This window comes from Hemiscyllium ocellatum, chromosome 9 (genome assembly GCF_020745735.1).
Source record: "Hemiscyllium ocellatum isolate sHemOce1 chromosome 9, sHemOce1.pat.X.cur, whole genome shotgun sequence".
In the NCBI taxonomy this organism is placed as follows: Eukaryota; Metazoa; Chordata; class Chondrichthyes; order Orectolobiformes; family Hemiscylliidae; genus Hemiscyllium; species Hemiscyllium ocellatum.
The window spans coordinates 38,886,088-38,909,780 of NC_083409.1; the positions used below are offsets into that span (position 1 = coordinate 38,886,088).

A 23,693-nucleotide genomic window follows, 5' to 3' on the forward strand; every position below is an offset into this window, starting at 1 on the left:
ATACTGAAGTTGTTTTGAATCAAGCACAAAATAATTCCGTGATTAAAGAGTTAATTCAAGTATTATGAATACTATCTTTCCAAATCAACTTTAATAAACCAAGTTTTATTTGCTCCCATTAGGAAATGTTGTGTGCAATGTTAAGAATATTACAGTATTTAACGATAGTCACCAACTTTATTCTTTTCTTCCATCTGGACTTGAAGCTTTAACAACTCTTGATAAAATATTTCAGCTGTTATAACATTGATGTCCATCTAGTAAGAACAAAAATGGCCTGTTATCTTAACGCAAGCGGTAATAGACAAGGCAGCACAATTATTTCCACTAATTTACAAAAATAAAATCTATGGCAGTCTTCTGAGTAGCAATGTTGCCTGTTGTTGGTTTGTGGGGACAATTTCTCAGGTAGCAAGAGTCGTGATCTATTTGAATTAATTGTGATAGTAATACGGAAACATAGAAAATGTTTATTTCATCAAGTATTCAATTTACAACCGATATTACAACTATTGTAAGATCCAATATATGTATTATTTTTTGTTGTAAATATTTATTAGAATGAGTTATAATACTAGTGGTAACATGCACTGCATTTTATTGTACTATATTTATAAGCACCTGACCTTGCACAGGGTTACGTAATTGTTCCCAAATCCAGATGTACAGCTGAGATATTTCTTCATTGGGTCCAGCGATTCCGGCTTCTGTGAGAACAACCAGATCTAGAAAATTGAAAGACGACAGAAATGGAAGAAGCTGAGTGGGAATCTCTGCACCAAAGTTATTTTTCCTTTTAAAAACACAAAAAAAATTGGAAGGATAACTTGAACAAAACTTGGCATTTCTCTTGCCATTTACTAACTATTGCATCAAGGGATCTCAGCAAAGTCTCTGCAAATTGCACTCATACCTGGCACACAGAAAGATGTTGGGGTTGTTGGAGGTCAGTCATCTGAGCTGCAGGAATTCCTCAGGCTAGATATTCTCTAGTAAACTTGTTCAGAGATGTCATTACATACCTCTGGAGCAGGTGGGGTTTTAACCTGGGCCTTCTGTTTTAGAGGTCAGGGCAAGACCACTCCACCACAAAAGCTGTTCAAGAACACCTCAGTGTAGTTTTTGGAGCCCAATCACCTTTTGTTGCTTCATGAATGACCTTCCCTCTATAGTGAAGCCAGTAATAGGGATTTTGCCGATAACTGCACAGTGTTCAGCGTCATTCATGATCCTTTTAGGTACTAAGGTAGTCCATGTTCAAGTGTAGCAAGACCAACCTTGGGCTGACAAGTGGTAAATAATATTTGCAACACAAATGCAAGTGTCATCACCAATGAGACTGAATCTCATCATCGCTCCTTGTCACTCAATGGCACTACCATTACTGAACTCCGCACTGGGTAAAGTCACCATAGTGCTGTCAGACCAATGGACTGCTCTCTCATTATAGAGAGGAGACTGGTGGTGGCTTAACCAGAGGGTCACCCTGCCTCAAGCAAGGAGAGAGATGAAGAAGGAAAGCCCTTCATGGTAACCTCAGCCAGTGTGGGAACTGAATCTATGCTGTCAGGGCCTCTGTTGATTGCAAACCAGTCAGTTAAGCTAAATTATCCCCTCCCCACTATCAACAAAGCCGTGCACACAAAATTGCAGGTTATTGGCCTGTGCTCGCTTTTCTGTAGCAAAACTGTTCCCATAAATTGTATAAGTCAAGTGAAACAAACTTTTGTTTTTCTATTTGTAATGAATAGGATTTGAAGTTGCGACTTGTACTAACACACCAAATACATATTCATTTTTTCCTAGTCATAATGGCTAAAATAATCTTTTTGCTATTAAAATGCTTGCTGGAGATTTTAACCATGAAGTGAGAGATGAAGTTGGAAAAGTCAAGAGTACAATAGGTCTGAACTACTTTGGAAGAAAGTGCCTAAATAAACGAATAGAGTGAGTGAGTAAGTAAGTATTTTGTATCCGTGGAGCAGGATATGGGAGGTAGAGAACATGGGGAAATAAGTAGTGGCATCTTGAAACATGTCAATATTACAGAGGTGGTGGTGCTGCACGGCTTAAAATGCATAAAGGTGGATAAATCCCCAGGACCCGATCAGGTGTACCCTAGAATTCTGTGAGAAGCGAAGGAAGTCATTGCTGGGCCCCTTGCTGAGATATTTGTACCATCAGTAGTCACAGGTGAGGTGCCGGAAGACTGGAGGTTGGTTAACATAACGCCACTATTTAAGAAAGTTGGTAAGAAAAAGACGAAGAACAATAGACTGGTGAGCCTTACATTGCAAGTTGTTGGAGGAAATTCTGAGGGACAGGATTTACATGTATTTGGAAAGGCAAGGACTGGTTAGGGATAGTCAGCATGGCTTTGTGCATGGGAAATCATGTCTCATGAACTTGATTGAGTTTTCTGAAGAAGTAACACAGAGGACTGATCAGGGCAAAGCAGTGGACGTGATCTATGTGGACTTCAGTAAGGCATTTGACAAGGTACCTCATAGTAGACTGGTTTGCGAGGTTAGATCACAGGGAGAACTAGCCATTTGGATACAGAACTGGGTCAAAGGTAGAAGACAGAGTGTAGTAGTGTTGGGTTGCTTTTCAGATTGGAGGCCCGTGACCAGTGGTGTGTCACAAGGATTGGTTTTGTGTCCACTGTTTTTTGTCATTTATATAAATTGTTTGGATATGAACATAGAAGGTATGGTTAGTAAATTTGCAATGACAACAAAAGTGGAGGTGTAGTGGACAGTGAAGATGATTATTTCAGAGTACAATGGGATCTTGATCAGGTGGGCCAATGGGCCAAAGGAGTGGTAGATGGAGTTTAAATTAGATAAATGTGAGATGTTGCATTTTGGAAAGGTAAATCAGGGCAGGATTCATACACCTATTGGTAAAGTAATTGAACAAAGAGATCTTGGATTGCAGGTTCATAGTTTCCTTGAAAGTGGATAGTGAAGGAAGTGTTTGGGATGCTTGTCTTTATTGGGCAGGCCACTTTTGGAACACTGTGTGCAATTCTGGTCTCCCTGCTATAGGGAACATGTTGTTAAATTTAAAAGGGTTCAGAGAAGATGTTGCCAGGGTTGGAGAGTTTGAATAATAAGAGAGGTTGAATAGGCTGGGACCATTTTCCCTTAGGCATCAAATGACTGAAGGGTGACCATATAGACGTTTATAAAATCATGAGGGACATGGATAGGGTAAAAAATGGGGTGAGGGAGTCCAGAACTAGAGGGTATAGGTTAAAGGTGAGAAGAGAAAGGTTTTAAAAAAAGGGACTAAAGGGCAACCTTTTCCACACAGAAGGTGGTGCGTGTATAGAATGAGCTGCAGTGGAAGGGATGGAGGCTAATATAATTACAACATTTAAAAGGTACCTTGATGGGTAAATGAATAGGACAGGTTGAGGGTATTTGGGCCAAATGCTGGCAGATGAGACTAGATTTAGAAGAAGAATCCCTACAGTGCAGAAACAGGCCATTCAGCCCAACAAGTCCACACCAACCCACCCAGACCCATTCCCCCACCCCATCACTCCACATTTACCCCTGACTAAATGTACCTAACCCACAATCCCTGAACATTATGGGCAATTTAGTATGACTAATTCACCCAACCAGCATATCTTTGGATTGTGGGAGGAAACCGGAGCACCCAGAGGAAACCCACGCAGACATAGGGAGAACGTGCAAACTCCACCCAGACAGTTGCCCAAGGCTGGAATTGAATCTGGGTTCCTGGTGCTAACCACTGAGCCACTGTGATATATTTAAGATATCTGGTTGGCATAAATGAGTTGGATCGTGGGGCTGGTTTCCATGTTGTAAAGCTCAGTGACTCGGAATGTGTGGAATCTTTTGAGTCTTGGGCTATTTTCAGAAATTAGGAACAATTTCATCTCAAATGAAATAGTTGGCTCAGACATATAAAGGGAAGCTCATAGTTACCTATTTTTCCAAAGCATAAAGTGTTTGACAAAAGCCTCTTGTGGATAGCATTATTGAATAAGTGTCTTAACCAGCACAGAATTTTATGCTTTAAATTTGTATGGTGTTCACCTGATGCATATGTACTCATTCGAATTTACCTGACTTGCCTGTATGTGTAATTAACCAGATGAAGACATCTAATGATTTTCATTTGGGAATTAAATTTGGCCAGTAAAGATTTTAAAACTTTAGTGTTACACATGTTGTGAGTTCATAGAATCCCTACAGCGTGGAAACAGCCATTTGGCCCAACAAGTCCACACCAACCCTCCAAAGAGTATCCCACCCTGACTCATTCCCCTACCCTACAACCCTCTATTTCTCATGACTAATGCACCTAATCTACACATTCCTGAACAGTGAGCAAATTTAGCTTGGCCAACTTACCTAACTTGGACTATGGGAGGAAACTGGAGCACCCGGAGGAAACCCATGTAGACATGGGGAGAATGTGCAAACTCCACACAGTCAGCCAGCCAAGGCTGGAATCGAACCTGGGTCCCTGGCACTGTGAGGTAACATTGCTAGCTACTGAACCACTGTGTGAGTTATTGATGACAATAAAGGATTGAAATTTTTCCAATGATCAAGACTCAGGCTACATACCAATGCTTCTGTTCCATTGTAAGGGCTCAGTGTAAACGAATTTATGAATACACGAATCTGAAGGACAGAACAAATAATGAATGTTGTTAAAAGTGCAAATTGATCAAAACCGCTGCTCGGATTTGGAAATGTCAAAGATATTTTACTCACCAGCCACATAATGGGTGTAATTAATGTCCAGAAGAAAGAAGGAAAGATACCATAGGTCAAATTAGTCAAAACAAGACCTGGACAGACCACACTAGAAAACAGACCCTGAAAGTAAGAGTAGATGGAAAGACTAACTTAAATTTGCATGTGAACAATTCAAAAATCTTTTCTCACGTTGGAAGACAGCAGTATACCGTGACCACAAACATTAATTGATAAGATGTTCTTTGGCAATGAAGCCAAGTACAAGGAAAAATTCCTCCCACGATAGGCATGTCACCCAAACTATAGCTCCAGTCAAAAATAGCTTTGAACATTAAACGATTTGTGAATTTGTAAGTTAACCAGGAATGATTTCTCTTCAAGTCTTTTGACAATGAAGGCAAACTTGCCTCTACCTTATTTTCATATGAAAAGTAATGGCAGCAAACTACAGAACTGCATTAAACATGCCACTTTTCTTCCTCTTGTACTAAACAATGGAAGTGCATGTTGTAAATACACTTCTTCCCTCCTTAATCCCATGCTTTGCTCTTTTCAGAGACTGAATTTCATAAGACACCATAACACTATGCAATCTGGAAACAAAAACAGGTGAAAAAAATTCACAACTTGTTCATAGAATTCCATACAGGGCATTCAGCCCATCACACCCTCTGAACAGCATCCCACCCAGGCCAAGACCCTATCTTATCCCCGTAACCATGCACTTCCCATAGCTGATTCACCTAGCATGCACACTATGGCCATGCTAAATTGCCCAGTCTACCTAACCTGCACAAGGTTGGACTGTGGGAGGAAACCAGTGCACCCGGAGGAAAACCATGCAGACATGGGGAGCATGTGCAAACTCCACACAGACAGACAGTCGATAGTGGAATCGAACCCAGTTCCCTAGCACTGTGAGGCAGCAGTGCTGACCACTGAGCTACCATGCAGCACACATATATACACAGATCAATCTTACTGACAGGAAAAGTTGAGGAGGGAAACACAATACACGGTGTTCCTTGGCTTAAATTGCCATAGTTGTTAGCGGATAGAAAAAAAATCTTAAGACATCCCAATTAATTTCTAAACACTTCTTTAGCTTCTTAAAACAGGCTAATAAAGATGTCCATTCAGGAAATTACTTTCAAAATTGTTTGTAAGTTGCTAAAGTTTGTACATGAATCAATGTTACTTTTCATAAACAGGTTGCTCAAATTCATTAATAAAGTCTCATCACAGTCTTTATAAATTTTCATCTTAGCACGTTGCAACAATTGATACCAAATTTACCTTGTTATTGTAGTGCTTGTTCAAACCTACACTAAGTAGATCAGTTGCATATTTAGAAGAACTGTATGATTCCTGGCCTTGACTATGCTGGTAGTCTGTCAGACTGAAGGCAGATTTCCCTGCATTGCTAGAAGATGTCCAAACTACATGTGACACACAATCAGCTTGACAGAGTACAGGCTCCAGGTTGCGAATCTAGGAATAGACATTCTTAATATTAAAAATTAACAGTTTGGTTGTACACCATAATTTGCATTGTTTCCATCTCTTCAATATTTTCTTTATGATAGTTTTCACTTTCTCATAGTGCCTTGTAAAAGACCAAGATATTAAATTCACACTTTCTAGTCACATGAGATGCTTCCTTGAAAATGTATAAATCTCCACCAACTTTAAGATAATGTATTTTTAATTTTCTGATTAACCTCTTTGTACAGTTTAATTTATTTTCTTTGGAGAAACAAAATTGAAACCAAAATTGTACTGTAATTTATAACATTAGGCAGAGGAAATAAAGGAAATTATGTGGATGCACTTTAAATATAAATTAATGCATTTAAAAGTGAAAATTCATTTTGAAATTACAATTTATATGATTTTAACTTTTAATATACCAATCATTAAGTGCCAGAGGTAATGCTGTAGAGAAGTTGATTGGTTTTCTGATGGCATATAATAGGTTTGAAAGTTCTGCTTAGGTCCACTTGGAAACAGAAACTGTGCACATTCTGTTTTCGCTTGACAATAGTTAGGAGTGGGGAGTGAGGAAATGGGAACAGGAAACAAAGTTTAAGAGATGGGAAGAAGGTGAGGCAAAGAGCGTTACTAAAATGAGCTTGATTTCCTCAATAATTCAACTGGAAACACTTGTGGCTCACCCAAGACAAAATATTGAATAAGTAATACTGACAACACAGTGGAAATGGAGCAGTTAGGTGTTGTCAGTGTATACTGTATGTGAAAGCAGGCCCCATTGTCTGTGGATGATATTGTCAATGGACAGCATGCAGATGAGGAAGAGGAGGGCGGCCAAGTAGAGATTCTTGGGGACTTGGTGATAATCATATGAATCAGAAAGAGAAGCCAGATAAATCTGGATTATAATGGAATTGACAGTTCCTATCTTGATTGGAATCATGTGAGGGCAATTCCAGAGTTAGACAACAGCAGAAATGTGAAGGATGTGAGTCTTATCCATATGATCCAGACAGCCTTGTTCCCATTCGCATCCCCCCCACCCCCGCATTGTTGTTCTTACTTGTTGAATGAAGGAGAAAACAACATGAGCAGTGTTTCTTTGTTGCTACTTTTATTCCTACAAGTTCCCTACTGATATCGACTCCAGTTGCTTGAAAATATTCTACAGCCCTCAGACTGATACTTACAGATATACAGAACAACCTCGATTATCCAAATTTCAGATTATCCAAATAAGATCTCAAGGTCCCATAAAAATGGCAGTCAGCAACTCAGCATTCAGTTAAAGGGCATTATGGTGTGCACAGCCAGATAACCGAGGCACTCAAACTACCACTTGTTTATGATCAGACCAATTATTGGAATGATCAATTATCTGAACAAAATACCCGCCGTCGGTCTTGTTTAGATAATCAAGGTTGTTTTGTACACTGAATTGCCCGTACACTGAATTACACTCTGGCTGCCTATTGTGTTTTCTTCATTATCGTGAAATCGGCTTGTGGTGTTCAGGGACAAGGTTAGTTGGCTGTTTGTGTTTTTAACAAAAGCCCTCTTCCCTACTCGACATGTAATGTTCATGAACTCACAAGAGCTCCGTAAGTGTCTGCCCACTTACAAAAAAAAAGTGGCCGAACCAGCCATTGTATTAAAAATACACGTCTTGTAATAGAATTAGTCGTGAAATTATATGCTTTTTTCCTACTTTTTGAGGGTGAACATTGCTGGCAAGGCAAGCATGTATTGTACATCCTAAGTGATTAGAGCATGATGAAGATGCTTACTTAAATGGATGCCAACCACTATATTGGTTTTGATATAACTGAGTTGTATGTTAGGATATTTCAGAAGCAGTTTTTAGATTAGATTCCCTACAGTGTGGAAACAGGCCCTTTGGCCCAACCAATCCACACCAACCCTCCGAAGAGTAACCCACCCAGACCCATTTCATTCTAACCAATGCACCTAACACTACGGGCAATTTAGCATGGCCAATTCACCTGACCTGCACACCTTTGGACTGTGGGAGGAAACCCACGCAGACACGGGGAGAAGGTCTGTGTGGAGTTTGCACAGTCACCCAAGGCTGGAATTGAACCTGGGACCCTGCTGCTGTGAGGCTGCAGTGCTAACCATTGAGCCACCGTGCCATTCAGATATACCTCTTTAATGCGACAGGAGTTTGAATGAACAAGGACAGCAAGTTTCTTTCCCTAAAGGAAATTAGTGAACTGTGATGAGTAAAAAGAAACCAAGTAAAACTTGGAAATGATGGTCTGACCTGGAGTTCCACTTAAAGGTATGCAAGATTCATTCAGTGCAGTCTCATCAGCTATGTTGGATTTCGTACTAATCCAGGAATGTTATGGTCATCATTACTGAAAATAGCAACTGCAGAATTATGCTGAAGGAAGTTAGTGTTTTGAGTTGCATCAAGATTTGGACCAAGGTCAAGGAGATCAAAGACCTAACATAGTCAGAGTCATAAAGCATGTCATTTTGTTTCGGAATTCCAGCATCTGCAGTTCTTTATTTTATTTTATTTTTTAATGTAATGTGTGATGTTAGTAAGAGTAGTTCCACTTCTGTGATAGTGAATAGAAACTGGAGTACAAATAATTTGCATGAATTTGGAAGCTGACAGCATGTTCAAGAACTTTGAACTGGAACGGGAGGTTGAAAAAGGGCCTGTAGCTGGGAAAGACAATGCTAATATGGACTTTTCTCTTCACAAGACTTGATAGGGAAAAGAAATGGATTTATATTTAAATATTTTATTCTAAAAATGTAATAATTATTAAAATAAGAAACATAATTCAGAATTGAAATTCTTAATCAAACAGCTAGGACTTTGGTGTTAACAATGTTCTTCAACTATACTTATGGTTTTCACTTTTTTTAAGAAGGACTGCATCTTTTTATTTTTCTGTATTTTTGATTGTGGACTGAATGGGGAAAGAACTATTTTTTAAAAATCACATATTGTGGAAAGGAATACTGCACTTTGTAAAAAAAAAAGTTATCTAACTGTCATTGCAAGTGTTGGTTACACTGCTGCTTGTTCAGGCAACTGGCGGGGGGGATTCTAATTACAGATGAGCCGGAGCCTTTGTACACAATAGGTGTGTACAGAAGAGAGACAGCAAAAAAGAAGCTGATTGGTCTGTGAAATGGTGGCCAGTTGTTAATGACAAAGGTCTTCTGTCTAACAACAACTATGTGATTGGCTCCCAGATAGTTGAACAGCTTGTGAATGTGAATGTGAACGTTTGGGCAGAAAGCGTCAGACCTCTGGAAAAGAAGGAACTGTTCTTTCTCTGCAGTAAAAAAACCTCAAGCCTGGAGAAAGCCAATTTATTTTTCTCATCTGTTTCTCAGTTCTGAATACTAGATTTGTGTCTAGCGTGGGTTCCTATTGCTGGTTGGGTTTACTCCAGCAAAGGGTAAGTGATTTTTTTTAAGCTTTGCAGCCCATCCATGATAAAATACTGGGAAAATAAGAAACATGAGGAATGCAATGCGAAACTCCTGCAACTACTCCACTGAATACGCCGATCAAGAATCTTTTGCAAGGCTTTAGTTAGTACAAACTCCCTGGCAGTAGACAATAAGTGATCTTTATATGACAGCACATTTACTTGCAATGAGTAGACATACATTCTTACCAGTAAGAAGTGACCAAAGACATTGGTCATAAAGACTTGCTGTAGTCCATCATCAGTAAGCCAATCTTCTTGAGTGAGCAATCCCTGCCCAGTTTGAAACATGACGAAAACTTTTCTTTAAAATGAAAACACCATCACAAGATAACGTGAGTATTAGCTTTAATTTATCCTGAACACAACAGATATCACCTGCTCTTCCATTCATTAGTTCACATTAAGACATCCAGGTCTCGATTCCCAGTAGAATATACAACTGTGTAAGATCTCATTATTTGGCCTAAAGATTCTTGACTAGTTATGATTAGCACAACAATTTTGACACTGTTCCAGTATATGTAGTATACCTTCAGCGATTATTAAATACCAGTACAAACTCAAAATACTACTGATTACTCAGATGTCCTGCAAGCCAGGGTCCACCTCACACCACCAATCTTTTGATGGATCTTCAAACATGTCTCTTGACTGGCTGACCAACCAACTCTACCTACTGTAGTAAAAACATTATTTTCGCCAAACGTCCTTTGTCTCACTATCTTGTTATGGCTGTGTGCCATTGAAAATATTAACACTTTTTGGCCAATTTAATTGATTTTAATTAAGGCTCAATTAAAAAGTTTCTGTAATGTGCTTATATTTAAAATGTTCTTTTTAAAATGCTGAAAATATGTTTTACAAACATTAATGAGCGTCAATTAAATCTTCATTTGGGAAAGATGAGGGATGAGCAAGCAAAAGAAAGTAGCAGCAATGACAGGGTGCAGGACATCACAGATCAGATTTTAGGTGAACATGTGGTTGCATCAAAGAGGTACAAATCGGGAGATTGCAAAGGTAAACAAAGCACAAATATCAATTTAATATAACTTTAATATTCCAGGCTCCAATGGAGAGCAACATAAGATACGTGTAAAATAGGCACCTGAGCCAATCCACCCTGTTTCCACTGTTGGGTTTGATTAAGATCAGAGCTATGATTATACAGTTACAGGTTATTCTGTAATAACGCGTTTGTTAATATGGTCTAAAGCGCAAACTTTTAAAATGTGTGTTGGCTGTAATGCATTAAAAACAGAGCTTGAAGTGTTGGCAAAGTGTGATTTTTCTACGGCATGAGGTTACACAAGTAAAGTAGAACTATTACCTGTATTTACATAATAGCCCAAACAATGGATTAGAAAAATAAGAAACAGACATTTTAGTCACTTTAATTTTTTTACTCTTGTTCACTATAAATCAGCAATTTAAGCAATTGGTTATTTCTCTTGGCACAATACCTGGACAACAGGTTACTTAGAAAGGCTTTCAAACTGAAATGAGGATTTGGCATAATTCCAGCATTCAGGTAGAGATAATCTACATGCTGATACCTGCATCAAAACAAAGTATTTACACATTAATGAAAACAGGCTTTTATACAATCACCATACAATGCAATTTTTTTTCCTGTTAACAATTAATTAAATGTGAGATGGCAATTGGTTGATTAGGCTTTTAGGTAAAAACAATGACTGCAGATGCTGGAAACCAGATTCTGGATTAGTGGTGCTGGAAGAGCACAGCAGTTCAGGCAGCATCCGAGGAGCAGTAAACTTGACGTTTCGGGCAAAAGCCCTTCATCAGGAATACAGCATTTAGGTTTACAAACACTGTTCGATTGAATGGAACAAGTAGAAGTTTCCATAGGTTGGTTATTTATTATGTCAGACCAGGACACAAAATTAAAATTGCTCCTAAATCTCAAACTCTCAAAACTCTTCCCTTGCAACTGGGCCAAAGGCCACCACCTCAAATTATTCTGGAAAGTCAGTACATCAAACCTTTGAACAACAGGTGAAAAAGGTATCCACTTCAAGCTGTTAATATTGTTATGAAGAGGTGGGTGTACTTTAAGAGAGTTAAAAGCAGCAGAACTACTGAACATAGCACCAAGTGTTCTCAATAAAAGCAATAATGTATGTAACACTTGGTCGAACAACTTGATTAGCTCGATGCCTGGAGACAAAAATAAATTCGAATTTAGCCAATCAGTTTAAATTATGCCCCGAAAAATAAATTTCCAATCAAGTTTGAATTGAGTATATTGACAATCTTAAAAGCCAATGACACAATCCGATGCTCTAGGGTATGAGGCCGGGGGAAATTGAACAGTTTAGAAGAGAACTGCCAAGTCCCAGCATACAACATACTGTTTCAAAAAGTATCTCTCTTAAAAGTACTTTTTCAATCAGCAACCTGTAACACAGAAATTCCTAACAAGGAGAAAAGAAGACACAGGAAGATCTGAAGACAAGAACCTACAGCCACCTGGTTTTGAGATAAGAAGTGTTGTTATGTAAATTTTAATGGAGTTTTGTCAGACGATTATTATAGAAGGAAAGGAAAAAGATAGGTTAGAGAAAGCAATTGTAATTATAGTGGTTGGTTAATTATTCTCTGTTATACTTTAAGAAATAAAGTTGTTAATTTTTACTTTACATAGTTCTTGGCCACTCGAACTTTTACAGATTACTGCATGGGATAAATCTTTTGTGTTGCTGGTTTTAAATTAAACAGAAGTGTTTAACCCATGTCGTAACAATATACAGTGACTATGCAAGAGGTATTTCCACTGTAAGGATGTTGCTCTCAGTCTAGAAAGAAGCTCTGTCCCACACATTTGAATAGTATCATATATGAATGTTAGTAATGTTACATAAACCCTGTGTCCTAATAAGTAGCTGATCAAATAAACCAGCATATTCCTTCAGTTGTTGTGATTGGAAAGGTACAGACAATACGTTTTCAGCCCATGTTTACACAAGCCCATTGGATGATACTTCCTGACTGTGTTACTGTCAAAACTAACAGTTAATTTAAATAAGTTCAGCTCTGCATGTGGCTTATTTATGTTTTCTAGAAGAAAAGTTTATCCTGATCACTATAGATAACACATGGTCTTCCATTTATTAATTCACAGTCAGACATCCAGGCATTGATTCCCAGCAGAATATATAATTGCATAAGATCCTATTAATTGGTCTCATGAGCCTGGCCTCGAATCTAAAGAAAAATACAGAGACACATTCTCTGAAAATAGAAAGAAAATTTTCAAGCCCGCCACATTTCTGAACTACCAGGGAGCTTCAGAAGCTTCTAGTTTTGCATTGCTTTCTCTATGGCAATACCTTAGCCAATTAATTTGCACCATTGTCACTTACAGTATAAATTATTTCGATTGTGTGAAATTTGGTATTCTTGCATTTGTCCTGAGTGTAAGACAAAAAGATTCAGCAACATATCTCTCTATACACAATATTCAAAATATTCTTATTGATTTTACATTTCAAAGCATTGTAGTTATCTTCCTTATCTTCAGTTTTAGGGTGGACCAGAGAATTCTATTCTTTGCAGCTATTTGGGCTATACTGTATATCTTAGGAGTGTCTGGTGCTAAACTTGAATTCCATAAACAGAAAATGTTCCAATCATTTGCATAAAGACTATTCACCTGATGAGTTTAAAAAGTGCAAAAAAAAACATGACACTCTCCTAGACACCAGTGCCTTACTGCGAAGCCTTTTCCAATGATTGGAGGTCCCAGCGTTGGACTGAGGTGGACCAAATTAAAAATCACAACACCAGGTTATAGTCCAACAGGTTTATTTGGAAGCTCTAGCTTTCGAAGAGCTGCTTCTTCATCAGGTGGATGAAGAAGCAGTGCTTCAAAAGCTAGCGATTCCTGATGAAGGGCTTTTGCCCGGAACGTTGAATTTCCTGTTCCTTGGATGCTGCCTGACCTGCTGCGCTTTAACCAGCAACACATTTTCAGCTCTGATCTCCAGCATCTGCAGACCTCACTTTTTACTCGAATATTTTTAACTTCTTCCAAGGATGCCCATCTTGAAGTTCTCTTCTCTCCACAAGGATCTCTATCACTGCATCCTCTGCCCTGAAGCTCTTCAGCCATGCCCTGAAGCAGACTCGCTACTGCAACCCACTTTCTCTTTAATTGCTTTGTTGTATGCAATCTAAGTTGATTATCACATGTGGTTGTCGGACTATCAGAACTCAATATCAATCAGTCTGTAGTTCAAATTATGACCAAAGTTCATTGATTGACATGAAATGTTACATATGGAGAGAGAAACCATGTACTAATTGGCTTGCTAAATATTACCAGTATTTTCTGAATTTCAGGAAGTAAAACAATGCTCTGCTAGCTAACATGTGGCTAATGCTGATGCTGCTATAACATTAGAATACATCACTTTGTGCTGTGACTGAATGGTAGAAAACAGCAACTGCTTGCTAAAAGTGGGACGAGATACAAAGTATTATGGGGCAGATCTTGGATTTATGCAGTAGAGGTAGATGGTGATAGTCTCAAGCTCATTTCACACTAAGTTTAAATTCCATTGAAGTCAATGGTACAAAGCCAAGGTCTTCTCCTCCAGTTTTTAACTTACAGCAAAGGGCTGATTAAGAAACCCAATGCAAACATGATAATTTCTATTAAATGCTGAGCTAGTAGAATCAGACGAGACAGTTCAGAAATTACAGAATCGGTCACACAAAATATGCAAATTGACAAGAAAAAAGTGAAGTAGTATCAGTTAGTGTAGACAGGAAGGCTAACTAAGCATAACTTCTTCAAGAATAGCATTGAAATAGTTAAAGATAAAGTTGAAAAGAGCCCAGTCTCATGCTGGAAATGTTGAAACAATAACATAGCAACAATTAATAAAACCAATACAATATTGACCTACAAATTGAGCAGAAGAATTAAATTCAGAGGATGTAGTGATCAAACTGTGCAGTACCCTGTCAAACCACAAACTGAATACTGGATCTTGGAGATACTAATGACACATTCAAACATTGAAGGCTGAGCAGAGATTCACCACCAGGCAGTAAGTATAGTCACAAAATATAAACTTAAAGAATGAAAACGAGTTTACATAAACTTGAAAGATTTCTTCAAACCTATAGCAAATGTATTTCATTCCAGTTACAAAATGTGGGGGTCAGCAAGAAACTTGTTTCATATTGATCTGCTGGAATAATCATTGAAATTCAACTTGCAAATATCAAACAATTAAATTTGTGACATGTTAACAATATTCGTAATAATGACACTATAGTACCTTTGCTTTATTTCTTCTGCCGCTTTGATAACAGATTTAACATTCCCAACATCTACTTTCAAAAGGCTAATATCAGCTCCAGGATGTGTCAGAAGAAGTTCAGACTTAGCAGCTTCAGCTTTTTGCATGTTGCGACATGCCATACACAGATGTATCTGGTTATCTTCAGATAGTATGCGTTCACAAAGTGCCAAACCTATGCCACTGGGAAGGGAATAAAGCAATAATCAATTGCAAAGACAACACAATTAATGACAAGATTCATACAGTTCAGTGATAAAAATATAATGCTTAGGTATTCCCTTCAAAAGGATATTAAGCAAGATTGAATTCAACCAAAAAAGTTTAAAGCCAGGCCCCCTTGAAATGTGACAGAACATAAAGCAACTGGAAGCAGGCACATGGAAAATGTTGAGAGAAATGAAATAAATAATATAGACATTTTTGTCAGTGCTTTATTGCAACCTTAAGAACTTCTCTAAAGTTGTTCATTGTTTTACATCGTTTACACCACATTTATACACTGCATAATCTTCACTATCAAAACTTCAAAGGATAAAACGTCAATTATCATTAAGGGTGTGGTGATACCGATGGAGAAGAGAAGAATCTACATTCTGCCTGAGACAGAAAGTAATTACAACAGAACAGAGAACAAAAGGATCTCGAACAAGATGATCTATTTAACACAGATAAAGCAGGTTTGCTAGGGGAAATGATTTGTCTTATGTCAACAATCTTTCATTTAAGTCTGGGACTGCCCTCCAGGCTCGGAGGATTGTCTGTGTGAAATTTGCACAATCTCCCAGTGTCTGCATGGGTTTCCTCTGGGTGCTTCGATTTCTGCCCATTGTCCAAAGATGTGCAGGTTAGGTGAATTGGTCATGATAAATTGCCCAGGGAGAAAATGTGAGGACTGCAGATGCTGAAGATTAGAATTGAAAAGTGTGGTGCTGGAAAAGCATAGCCAGTCAGGTATCATCCAAGGATAAATTGCCCACAAAGTCTGGAGATATGTAGGTTAGGCGGATTAGCTGTGGGGATTATAGGGATGGAGCAGGGGGATAGCAGGTGAGTCTGGATGGATTGTTCTTTGGAGAGTTGATGTGGACTTGTTGGACCAAATGGCCTGTTTCCACACAGTAGGGATTCTATGGAAGTACTTTAGAAACAAAGCAATTTATCCCTGAAGTACAAAATTCAGTTTTCAAGGCATACAAATGTTTGCTCACCCAACAAACTTGTAACAGATATGCCTAGTACTATTTGCTGATTTGGCTCCATTTTATCAAAGCTGCAAGTAGAATGCTGACCTTGTCCTTGCACTGACCGTACTTTGTCCAAAATAACGTTATCGTAACTATTATTTGCAGAGTATATAACTATCTACAAATACAAATCTTTTATGGTATGATTAATTTTGTTTAATTAATTGTTTAATTATGATTAATTAAAGTAGATCTGAAAACTCAATGAATGAAATGGAAATATTTTACATTAATTCTAAAATGGTGAATCAAACTGGCTTAAGACTGGTATGTGTGATATTGCAGACTTCACGGGGAAGACAAGATGGATCATCAACTCTGTAGTCTGGCTGAAGATGATGGCAAATGCTTCAACCTTGCATTTTGGATATATGTGCTAAGTTCTGCATTCACTGAAGATGGGATACCTGTAGACCCTCCTTCTCTTGTTGGTTGTTTAACTGTCGGCCATTGTTCACAACTTGATATGAAGTATGTGGGCGGCACGCCGGTACAGTAGTTAGCACTGCTGCCTCACAGCACCTGAGACCGGTTCAATTTCCGACTCAGGCGACTGACTGTGTGGAGTTTGCACATTCTCCCCGTGTCTGCGTGGGTTTCCTCCGGGTGCTCCTGTTTCCTCCCACAGTCCAAAGATGTGCGGGTCAGGTGAATTGGCCGTGCTAAATTGCCCGTAGTGTTAGGTAAGGGGTAAATGTAGGGGTATGGGTGGGTTGCGCTTCGGCTGGTCGGTGTGGACTTGTTGGGCCGAAGGGCCTGTTTCCACACTGTAAGTAATCTAATCTAATCTATTGCAGATTTGACACATTGGTTGAGGCACCACTTAGCTTCTGCAGTTTAATATGTAGACCTGTATGTAGCTGACATTCATTTTGTAGTACACTTGGCGTTGTTTCTAGAATGCCCTCAGAGTTGGCCTCGTGACTCAATGGTAATGATAGATAGAGGGATATGCCAAGTCACAAGGAAACTGACTGTAGTTGAATACAATTCTACTACTGATGATGAATGCCCAGTTTTGAGCTGCCAGATCTGTTGTGAATGGATCCCATTTAGCATGGCCACAACACAGTTAATGGAATCATCAGTGCAAAGACATGACTGTCTCCAAAAGGATCAATAATGTCAAAGACAATGCATCTATGACAGGCAGATTGGTAACTGTGAGGTCTAGTAGGTTTTTCCTCTTGGTGGTTCCTTCATCACTTACTGCAAACCCAATCTACCAGCTAATTACTGTACTTCAGCTAGTTCAGTCAGTAGTGGTTCCCCAGTGAAGGGCTCTTTACACGGGGGTCCTCCCTCTTTCTCTCGGGGATCTGGAGTGGAGGGTGCTGCACGCAGCGGTCCCCTGCAACTGCAGATTGCGGTGGTTCACGGACTCCCATCCCAACTGCTTATTCTGTGGTGTGATGGAATCCATAGATCATGTCTATGTTGGGTGTGGGCATTTGCACTCCCTTTTTGACTTTCTCAAAAACCTCCTCTGCTTTTGGTTGCACTTCAGTCTCACGCTTCTGATCTTCGGACACCCGGTACAAAAGGGGGAGGGCAGGTCTTAAGACCGCCTCGTGGGTCTGCTCCCGGGCCTGACCATTCTGGCCATAAACAGGTCCAGGCAGCGGGCCGTGGAAGGGATCATTAGGGCCAACTGCCTGCCCCTCTTCCGCAGTTACATTAGAGCCCGGGTGTCTCTGGAAAAGGAGCATGCAGTGTCCACCAACACCCTGGAGTTGTTCAGGGACAGGTGGGCACCACAGGGAGTGGAGTGCATTATTTCCCCCTCCAACTCTAGTTTAATTTAATCCCTGCCTTCCCCTTCAGTGTTTGATCACACAGCATTGCCCTTTGATGTGAAGGGCACTGCTTGTCACTGGCCACTTGGGTGTTTCCTTTCTTCCTGGTGGTGCAAATTTGAATAAAGATTTGTGCACCTTGTGTCTTTCACTGTGTCTCACACCCGCACACACACAACATGGGTGCTGGGGAAAAAAATAAGCAAACAAAAAACAAAAGATCAGTCAATAGTGGTGCTACTGAGCCAATCCAAGTGATGAACATTGAAACTCCTACCCAGAATACATTCTGCACTCTTCTCACCCTCAACATTTTCTCAAAATGGCATTTGACATGGACAAATACTAAGTCAGCACTCGAGCCAGTTTTAACAACAGGAGTTTCCCTTGCCCATGTTCAACCCGATGTCATGAGACTTCATGGGGTCAAATCAAACATGCAATGCCATTCGTACTATAGCCAATAAGTGAAGACATGATTATAATATAGAAAAATTTAGCAACCACTATGCACATAAAGTATCACCACCAGTGAAGGAATAAATATTTAAATGTGGCTCATATTTCATGGTCAGCGATGAATGAAAAGTTTTCAGTCATTCACTAACATTTGCTTACAGGCACTCTCACGTATATACTGATGGCTGCACTTCCAACTCCTAATACATATAGGCTGCCAGCAAATAATGCATTTTCCTTCCAGTCCCTCCTTCTTAGTTCCCTTTCTGTGTCAAGGCAATGGTAAGCCCAGGTATAATCAAACAGTGCTTAGGCAGCCTGCCCAAGAACTCATTTTCAATTACGAAGAAGGATCATATCGACAATGCTGCCAAAATGTGGCCTGTATTCAAGGCATACTTTCATAGCAGCAGTCAACACTGGAATAATTGTCCAAGGGTGTGGGCTACAAGCACCCTCTTAGCTCCTCCTGCATCCAAGCCTTCCTGATTTTGCGTGCTTTATGGTCCTGATTTTCCACATCAATCTGTTCAGTTGGGGTGGAGGGCCAGGTTCAAATCCCATCACCTCTAGGGACAAAACCAGTGTAGAGTCCTCATTTCACAGTTCAGATAGTCGCCTAACAAGCTTGTTCAGAAACATTATGCCACGACACTGGTGGCAAGTGGCACCTGAACTCGGGGGTCTCCTGGCCCAGGGGCAGGGTCGCTACCATCACTGTACAGCCCCACCACAAGAGCATCCCCTCACGCTGATGCTGGAGCCTCTCCAAAGATACAGATGTCTTTCGCCTCCTCCCAACCCTGCCGCTAGGGGGCCACTAGCTCCCGTCTCCATGGTTACCTGTTGGCTCCCGTTACCAGGACAACCCTGCGCCTGGCCATTGCTCGGGGACCAGACTCGCCCGCGGCTCGGCTCTTCCTTCACCGTCTCAAGGTTAGTCGGCGGCCGGTTAAATTGGCCGCTCCGTGTCTGCTCACGACTCTAACTCCTTTCTCCTCCCTGTGTGTGAGAGTGTGTGTGAGTGTTTGTGCGTGTCAGTGACTCCGCCTCCTCGCACCACATCGCGTCACCGCCGCCTGAGGTCGGAGCCGAGCCCTCGCAGCGGCGAACCAGCCAGTCACGGACGGTGGGCGCCGCCCACCATAAATTAGAAAGCGCGCCGCCTCGTTGCGCGGATTTCGAAACCGTTCGACCTATCAGCCACTAGAAAATTGCATTTGAAGAGTTGTATTTGCAGATACATTCTATTTTGTTCAAAAAGCACACAATCTGTCCGCAGTCAATATTTTTTTATATTCCATGTGACATTTTGTAAGTTTCTGCTTTGGAAATAGAACCAGGCTGAGTCGAGATTGGGATACAGACTCTAACCTCACATCTTTAATGCACGTAATGAGCTGGGATGTCACTTTTTTAAAATATAAAACCTTAAGTTATCTCAGGAATGTGACTTGAAAGAAGTTCTGGGATTTACATATTAATGAATTGAAACCTGCAACCCATTCAAAAAGATGAAAGACCTAACATTAATCTAGATTTGTTTAATACTTTGCCTCAGTGTATGACACCATGATCTTTTGCTGTAAATTCTGTGTTCTAAGATCCTACTCCTAGTTACCTGAGGAAGAAACAGTGCTCCGAAAGCTTGTACTTCCAAATAAACCTGTTGGATTGTAACCTGGTGTGGTGTGATTTTTAACTTTGTCCACCCCAGTCCAACACCTGCATCTACACTACAAAGCTATCGACCTCTTGCTTTTCTTCTCTAGCAGCAGCTTCAGGATGTTTTTTTCCTTTGTTCGTTCATTTATTGCCCATCCCTAATTACCTGAGGGCAGCTAAAAGTCCTCGAGTCATGCAACCACATTACTGTGGGTCTGGAGTCACATGTAGGTCAGACCAGTTGAGGATGTCAGTTTCATTCCTGTGGGATGTAGCAAGAGATAAACAGCCAGGTTTAGAGTAGTGGGAGATGTAAACAGGGGAGGAGCAATGGGAGGAGGGAAAGAGGAATGAATTGTATAAAACGTTATGTACTTGTTAAACTCAGTGTACCGATCTTATAGACCCCATGCTTGCAAGCATATAATAAGCAATACTGCTGCTTCAGATCTTGTCTCGGACTGAAATGATTGAAGTGACGAAGAAACTCAATATGGGCTGCGCCGAGGGTAAAGAAAAAGCCTCTGGGTCCCTGACAACATACCTCCAGAAAGTCCTTTGGGAGGGATGTTCCCCTGGGTTTGATTGGGGTTTGAGTCAGAATTGCCTTGGTGACTGAGTGTGAAACCTGTCAAATTAAGGGATTGGCAGGTTGACTACTATGGACAAAGGAAGCAAAAATGAGGTGCCTGAAATAAAGGGTAAAGAAGTCACAGAAGACATCTCTCCAGAAAGTCCCTTGGGACGGATGTTGAAAAATTGGAAAAATAATACTTGTACAAGGAGAAAATATTGGAAAAAGATGATTAAATATTGTTGCTTTGTATGGACTAAGGAATCCATTCTTCATCCCGCCATCTTCTGGCCAAAGTACTGCTCTGACGAAGACTGGGTTTGTAAATATTTGAATTTATATGTAAATGGAAAACAGCCTTACAGTCAGGAGGGATCAGATTATGCTTCGCGTCGGAAGGGATAGTAGCTGAAGAGCTACTGAGAGTACACTTTGGAACTAAATCATGGCCAGACATCCAGAAAAATATACAAAAGATAGGGGAGATTGTGTGTGTGTGTGTGTGTGTGTGTGTGTGTGTGTGTGTGTGTGAGAGAGAGAGAGAGAAAAGAGCTAAACAGCTGGTAGAAAATTTAACCCTCTGTGATTTGGTTTGAATGCACATTTGTTTGTTGGTGATTGAATGTTTGTGGCTGAAAATGTGTCGCTGGAAAAGCGCAGCATGTCAGGCAGCATCCAAGAAGCAGGAGAGTCGATGTTTCGGGCATGAGCCCTTCTTCAGGAATGAGGAAAGTGTGTCCAGCAGGCTAAAATAAAAGGTAGGGAGGAGGGACTTGGGGAGGGGTGTTGGAAATGCGATAGGTGGAAGGAGGTCAAGGTGAGGGTGATAGGCTGGAGTGGAGGTGGGGGTGGAGAGGTCAGGAAGAAGATTGCAGGTTAGGAAGGCGGTGCTGAGTTTGAGGGATTAGACTGAGACATGGTGGGGGGAGGGGAAATGAAACTGGAGAAATCTGAGTTCATCTCTTGTGGTTGGAGGGTTCCTAAGCGGAAGATGAGGCGCTCTTCCTCCAGCCGTCGTGTTGCTATGGTCTGGCGATGGAGGAGTCCAAGGACCAGCTTGTCCGTGGTGGAGTGGGAGGAGGAGTTGAAGTGTTGAGCGATGGGGTGGTTGGGTTGGTTGGTCTGGGTGTCCCAGAGGTGTTCTCTGAAATGTTCCGCAAGTAGGCGACCTGTCTCCCCAATATAGAGGAGGCCACATCGGGTGCAGTGGATGCAATAGATGATGTGCGTGGAGGTGCAGGTGAATTTGTGGCAGATATGGAAGGATCCCTTGGAGGGAAGTAAAGGGGGAGGTGTGGGCGCAAGTTTTGCATTTCTTGCGATTGCAGGGGAAGGTGCCGGGAGGGGAGGTTGGGTTGATGGGGGGTGTGGACCTGATGAGGGAGTCAAGGAGGGAGTGGTCTTTTCGGAATGCGGATGGGGAGGGGAGGGAAATATATCTCTGGTGGTGAGGTCCGTTTGGTGGTGGCGGAAATGACGACGGATGATACGATGTAAATGGAGGTTGGTGGGGGGTAGGTGAGGACCAGTGGGGTTCTGTCCTGGTGGCGATTGAAGGGGTGGGGCTCAAGGGCAGAGGAGCGGGAAGTGGAGGAGATGTGGTGGAGGGCATCGTCGATCATGTCTGGGGGGAAATTGTGGTCTTTGAAGAAGGAGGCCATCTGGGTTGTACGGTGTTGGAACTGGTCCTCCTGGGAGCAGATGCAGCGGAGACGAAGGAATTGGGAATATGGGATGGCGTTTTTACAGGGGGCAGGTGGTCAATCTCCTACATTGAGTGTTTGTGCTTTGTTCCCTATAGCTTGAGATCCGGGACTGTTTTGAATCTGATTTCTGTTATGGAAATTTACCATGATTTCTTTTAAGGTTAAGGATTTTACAGTGATTTTGAAATAAAATGTTAACTCCTGTTCTTTTTACAAGCCATGACTGCCTTTATATCAGTTTCTAACTAATCTCTTTTATCCTTGCATAAAAGCGATTTATGGAGGACAATTGAAGTTTCAGTTCAACATTAGACTGTAATAAAAAAAAACCTATGTTTAATATATGTGACCTTGGATTCAACCATTATTCGTACATTAGAAGTTTATTTTAACTTGAATAGACAAATCCTTTTAAGACAGGTCCAGTTATTTCATGACCTATAGCATTGTAATTGAGCAATGACTGGTCAGAAATACTTAAGAAAACTAATTTTGGATTTAAATTAAGGGGCTAAAACTGGGTAATTATAGTGGATTTCAAAGTTGGGAACTGTATGCATTTTACATTTTAAGTAATAAATACTGAATAAATGAACTAAGTTTAAAGGTGGAACCTTACATAGAGGATGTAGTTTTCCTAGTCGATACAAGGACAGCAAGGTCATCCTTAAATTTTAAGCCCAAGGCAATAGGAATGAAAGTGTTAATTGGATTATGGCGACAGTTTTGTGATGAGAGGCACAAAGAATCAGTTTTACACTCATGACAAGATACTGCCACCAAATTGGGGATTGAATTAACTGCAAGTGATGCTATGAAATCTGTTGAGGTTTTTAAAAATGAATGTGCTCGAGCAAAACAATTACAGAAACACAATGAGAAGTCACAAGGGACTGGTAAACAAACAGAACTGCGCAATTACAGTTTTAAAAATGTTTTGGTCATTTGTTGCATTTCCACCATGAATTGCAGATAATGATTATTTTACTTATGTAATATATATATATAATTATTAATTAATATTTATAATAAATCGATTGTGTTAGCTTGAATCAATATTACTTGGCAGGATTCCTTCACACATTCTCAGTGATCTGTCATATTGATTCATAGTTAATTTAAAACATGACTGCATTAATTCATTGTTAATTAAAGCTACATTACTGGCCAGAGTGTGTGCAGGCAGTGGCAGCAA

At 40.4% G+C, this 23,693-nt stretch overlaps 1 protein-coding gene across 2 annotated transcripts; it reads right to left on the bottom strand.

Annotated features, from left to right (window-relative positions):
* Positions 1-118: 118 nt before the first annotated feature.
* Positions 119-19,646, bottom strand: hsd17b7 (hydroxysteroid (17-beta) dehydrogenase 7). 2 transcript variants are annotated; one of them, XM_060829697.1, is made up of 9 exons: positions 19,397-19,646; positions 15,031-15,234; positions 11,182-11,274; positions 9,905-10,019; positions 6,042-6,236; positions 4,761-4,865; positions 4,611-4,667; positions 627-725; positions 119-257 (listed from the first exon to the last, which is right to left on the bottom strand). In XM_060829697.1, the coding sequence occupies exons 1-9, from the start codon at positions 19,435-19,437 to the stop codon at positions 159-161; spliced, it is 1,008 nt and encodes a 335-aa protein (XP_060685680.1). In that variant the 5' UTR covers positions 19,438-19,646; the 3' UTR covers positions 119-158. The 2 variants fall into 2 exon arrangements, with proteins under 2 accessions (XP_060685680.1, XP_060685681.1); XM_060829698.1 differs by lacking the exons at positions 4,611-4,667; positions 4,761-4,865 and having other exon boundaries at positions 627-707.
* Positions 19,647-23,693: the final 4,047 nt, after the last annotated feature.

Coding starts and splice junctions, on each gene's coding strand:
- hsd17b7 (XM_060829697.1), bottom strand. CDS start 19,437: ATGGCCAGGCGCAGGGTTGTCCTGGTAACGGGAGCCAACAG. Junction 4,668..4,760: donor TTACACCCATTATGTGGCTG/GTGAGTAAAATA, acceptor TCTGTCCTTCAG/ATTCGTGTATTCATAAATTC. Junction 726..4,610: donor ACAATGGAACAGAAGCATTG/GTATGTAGCCTG, acceptor TCAATTTTCTAG/ATCTGGTTGTTCTCACAGAA.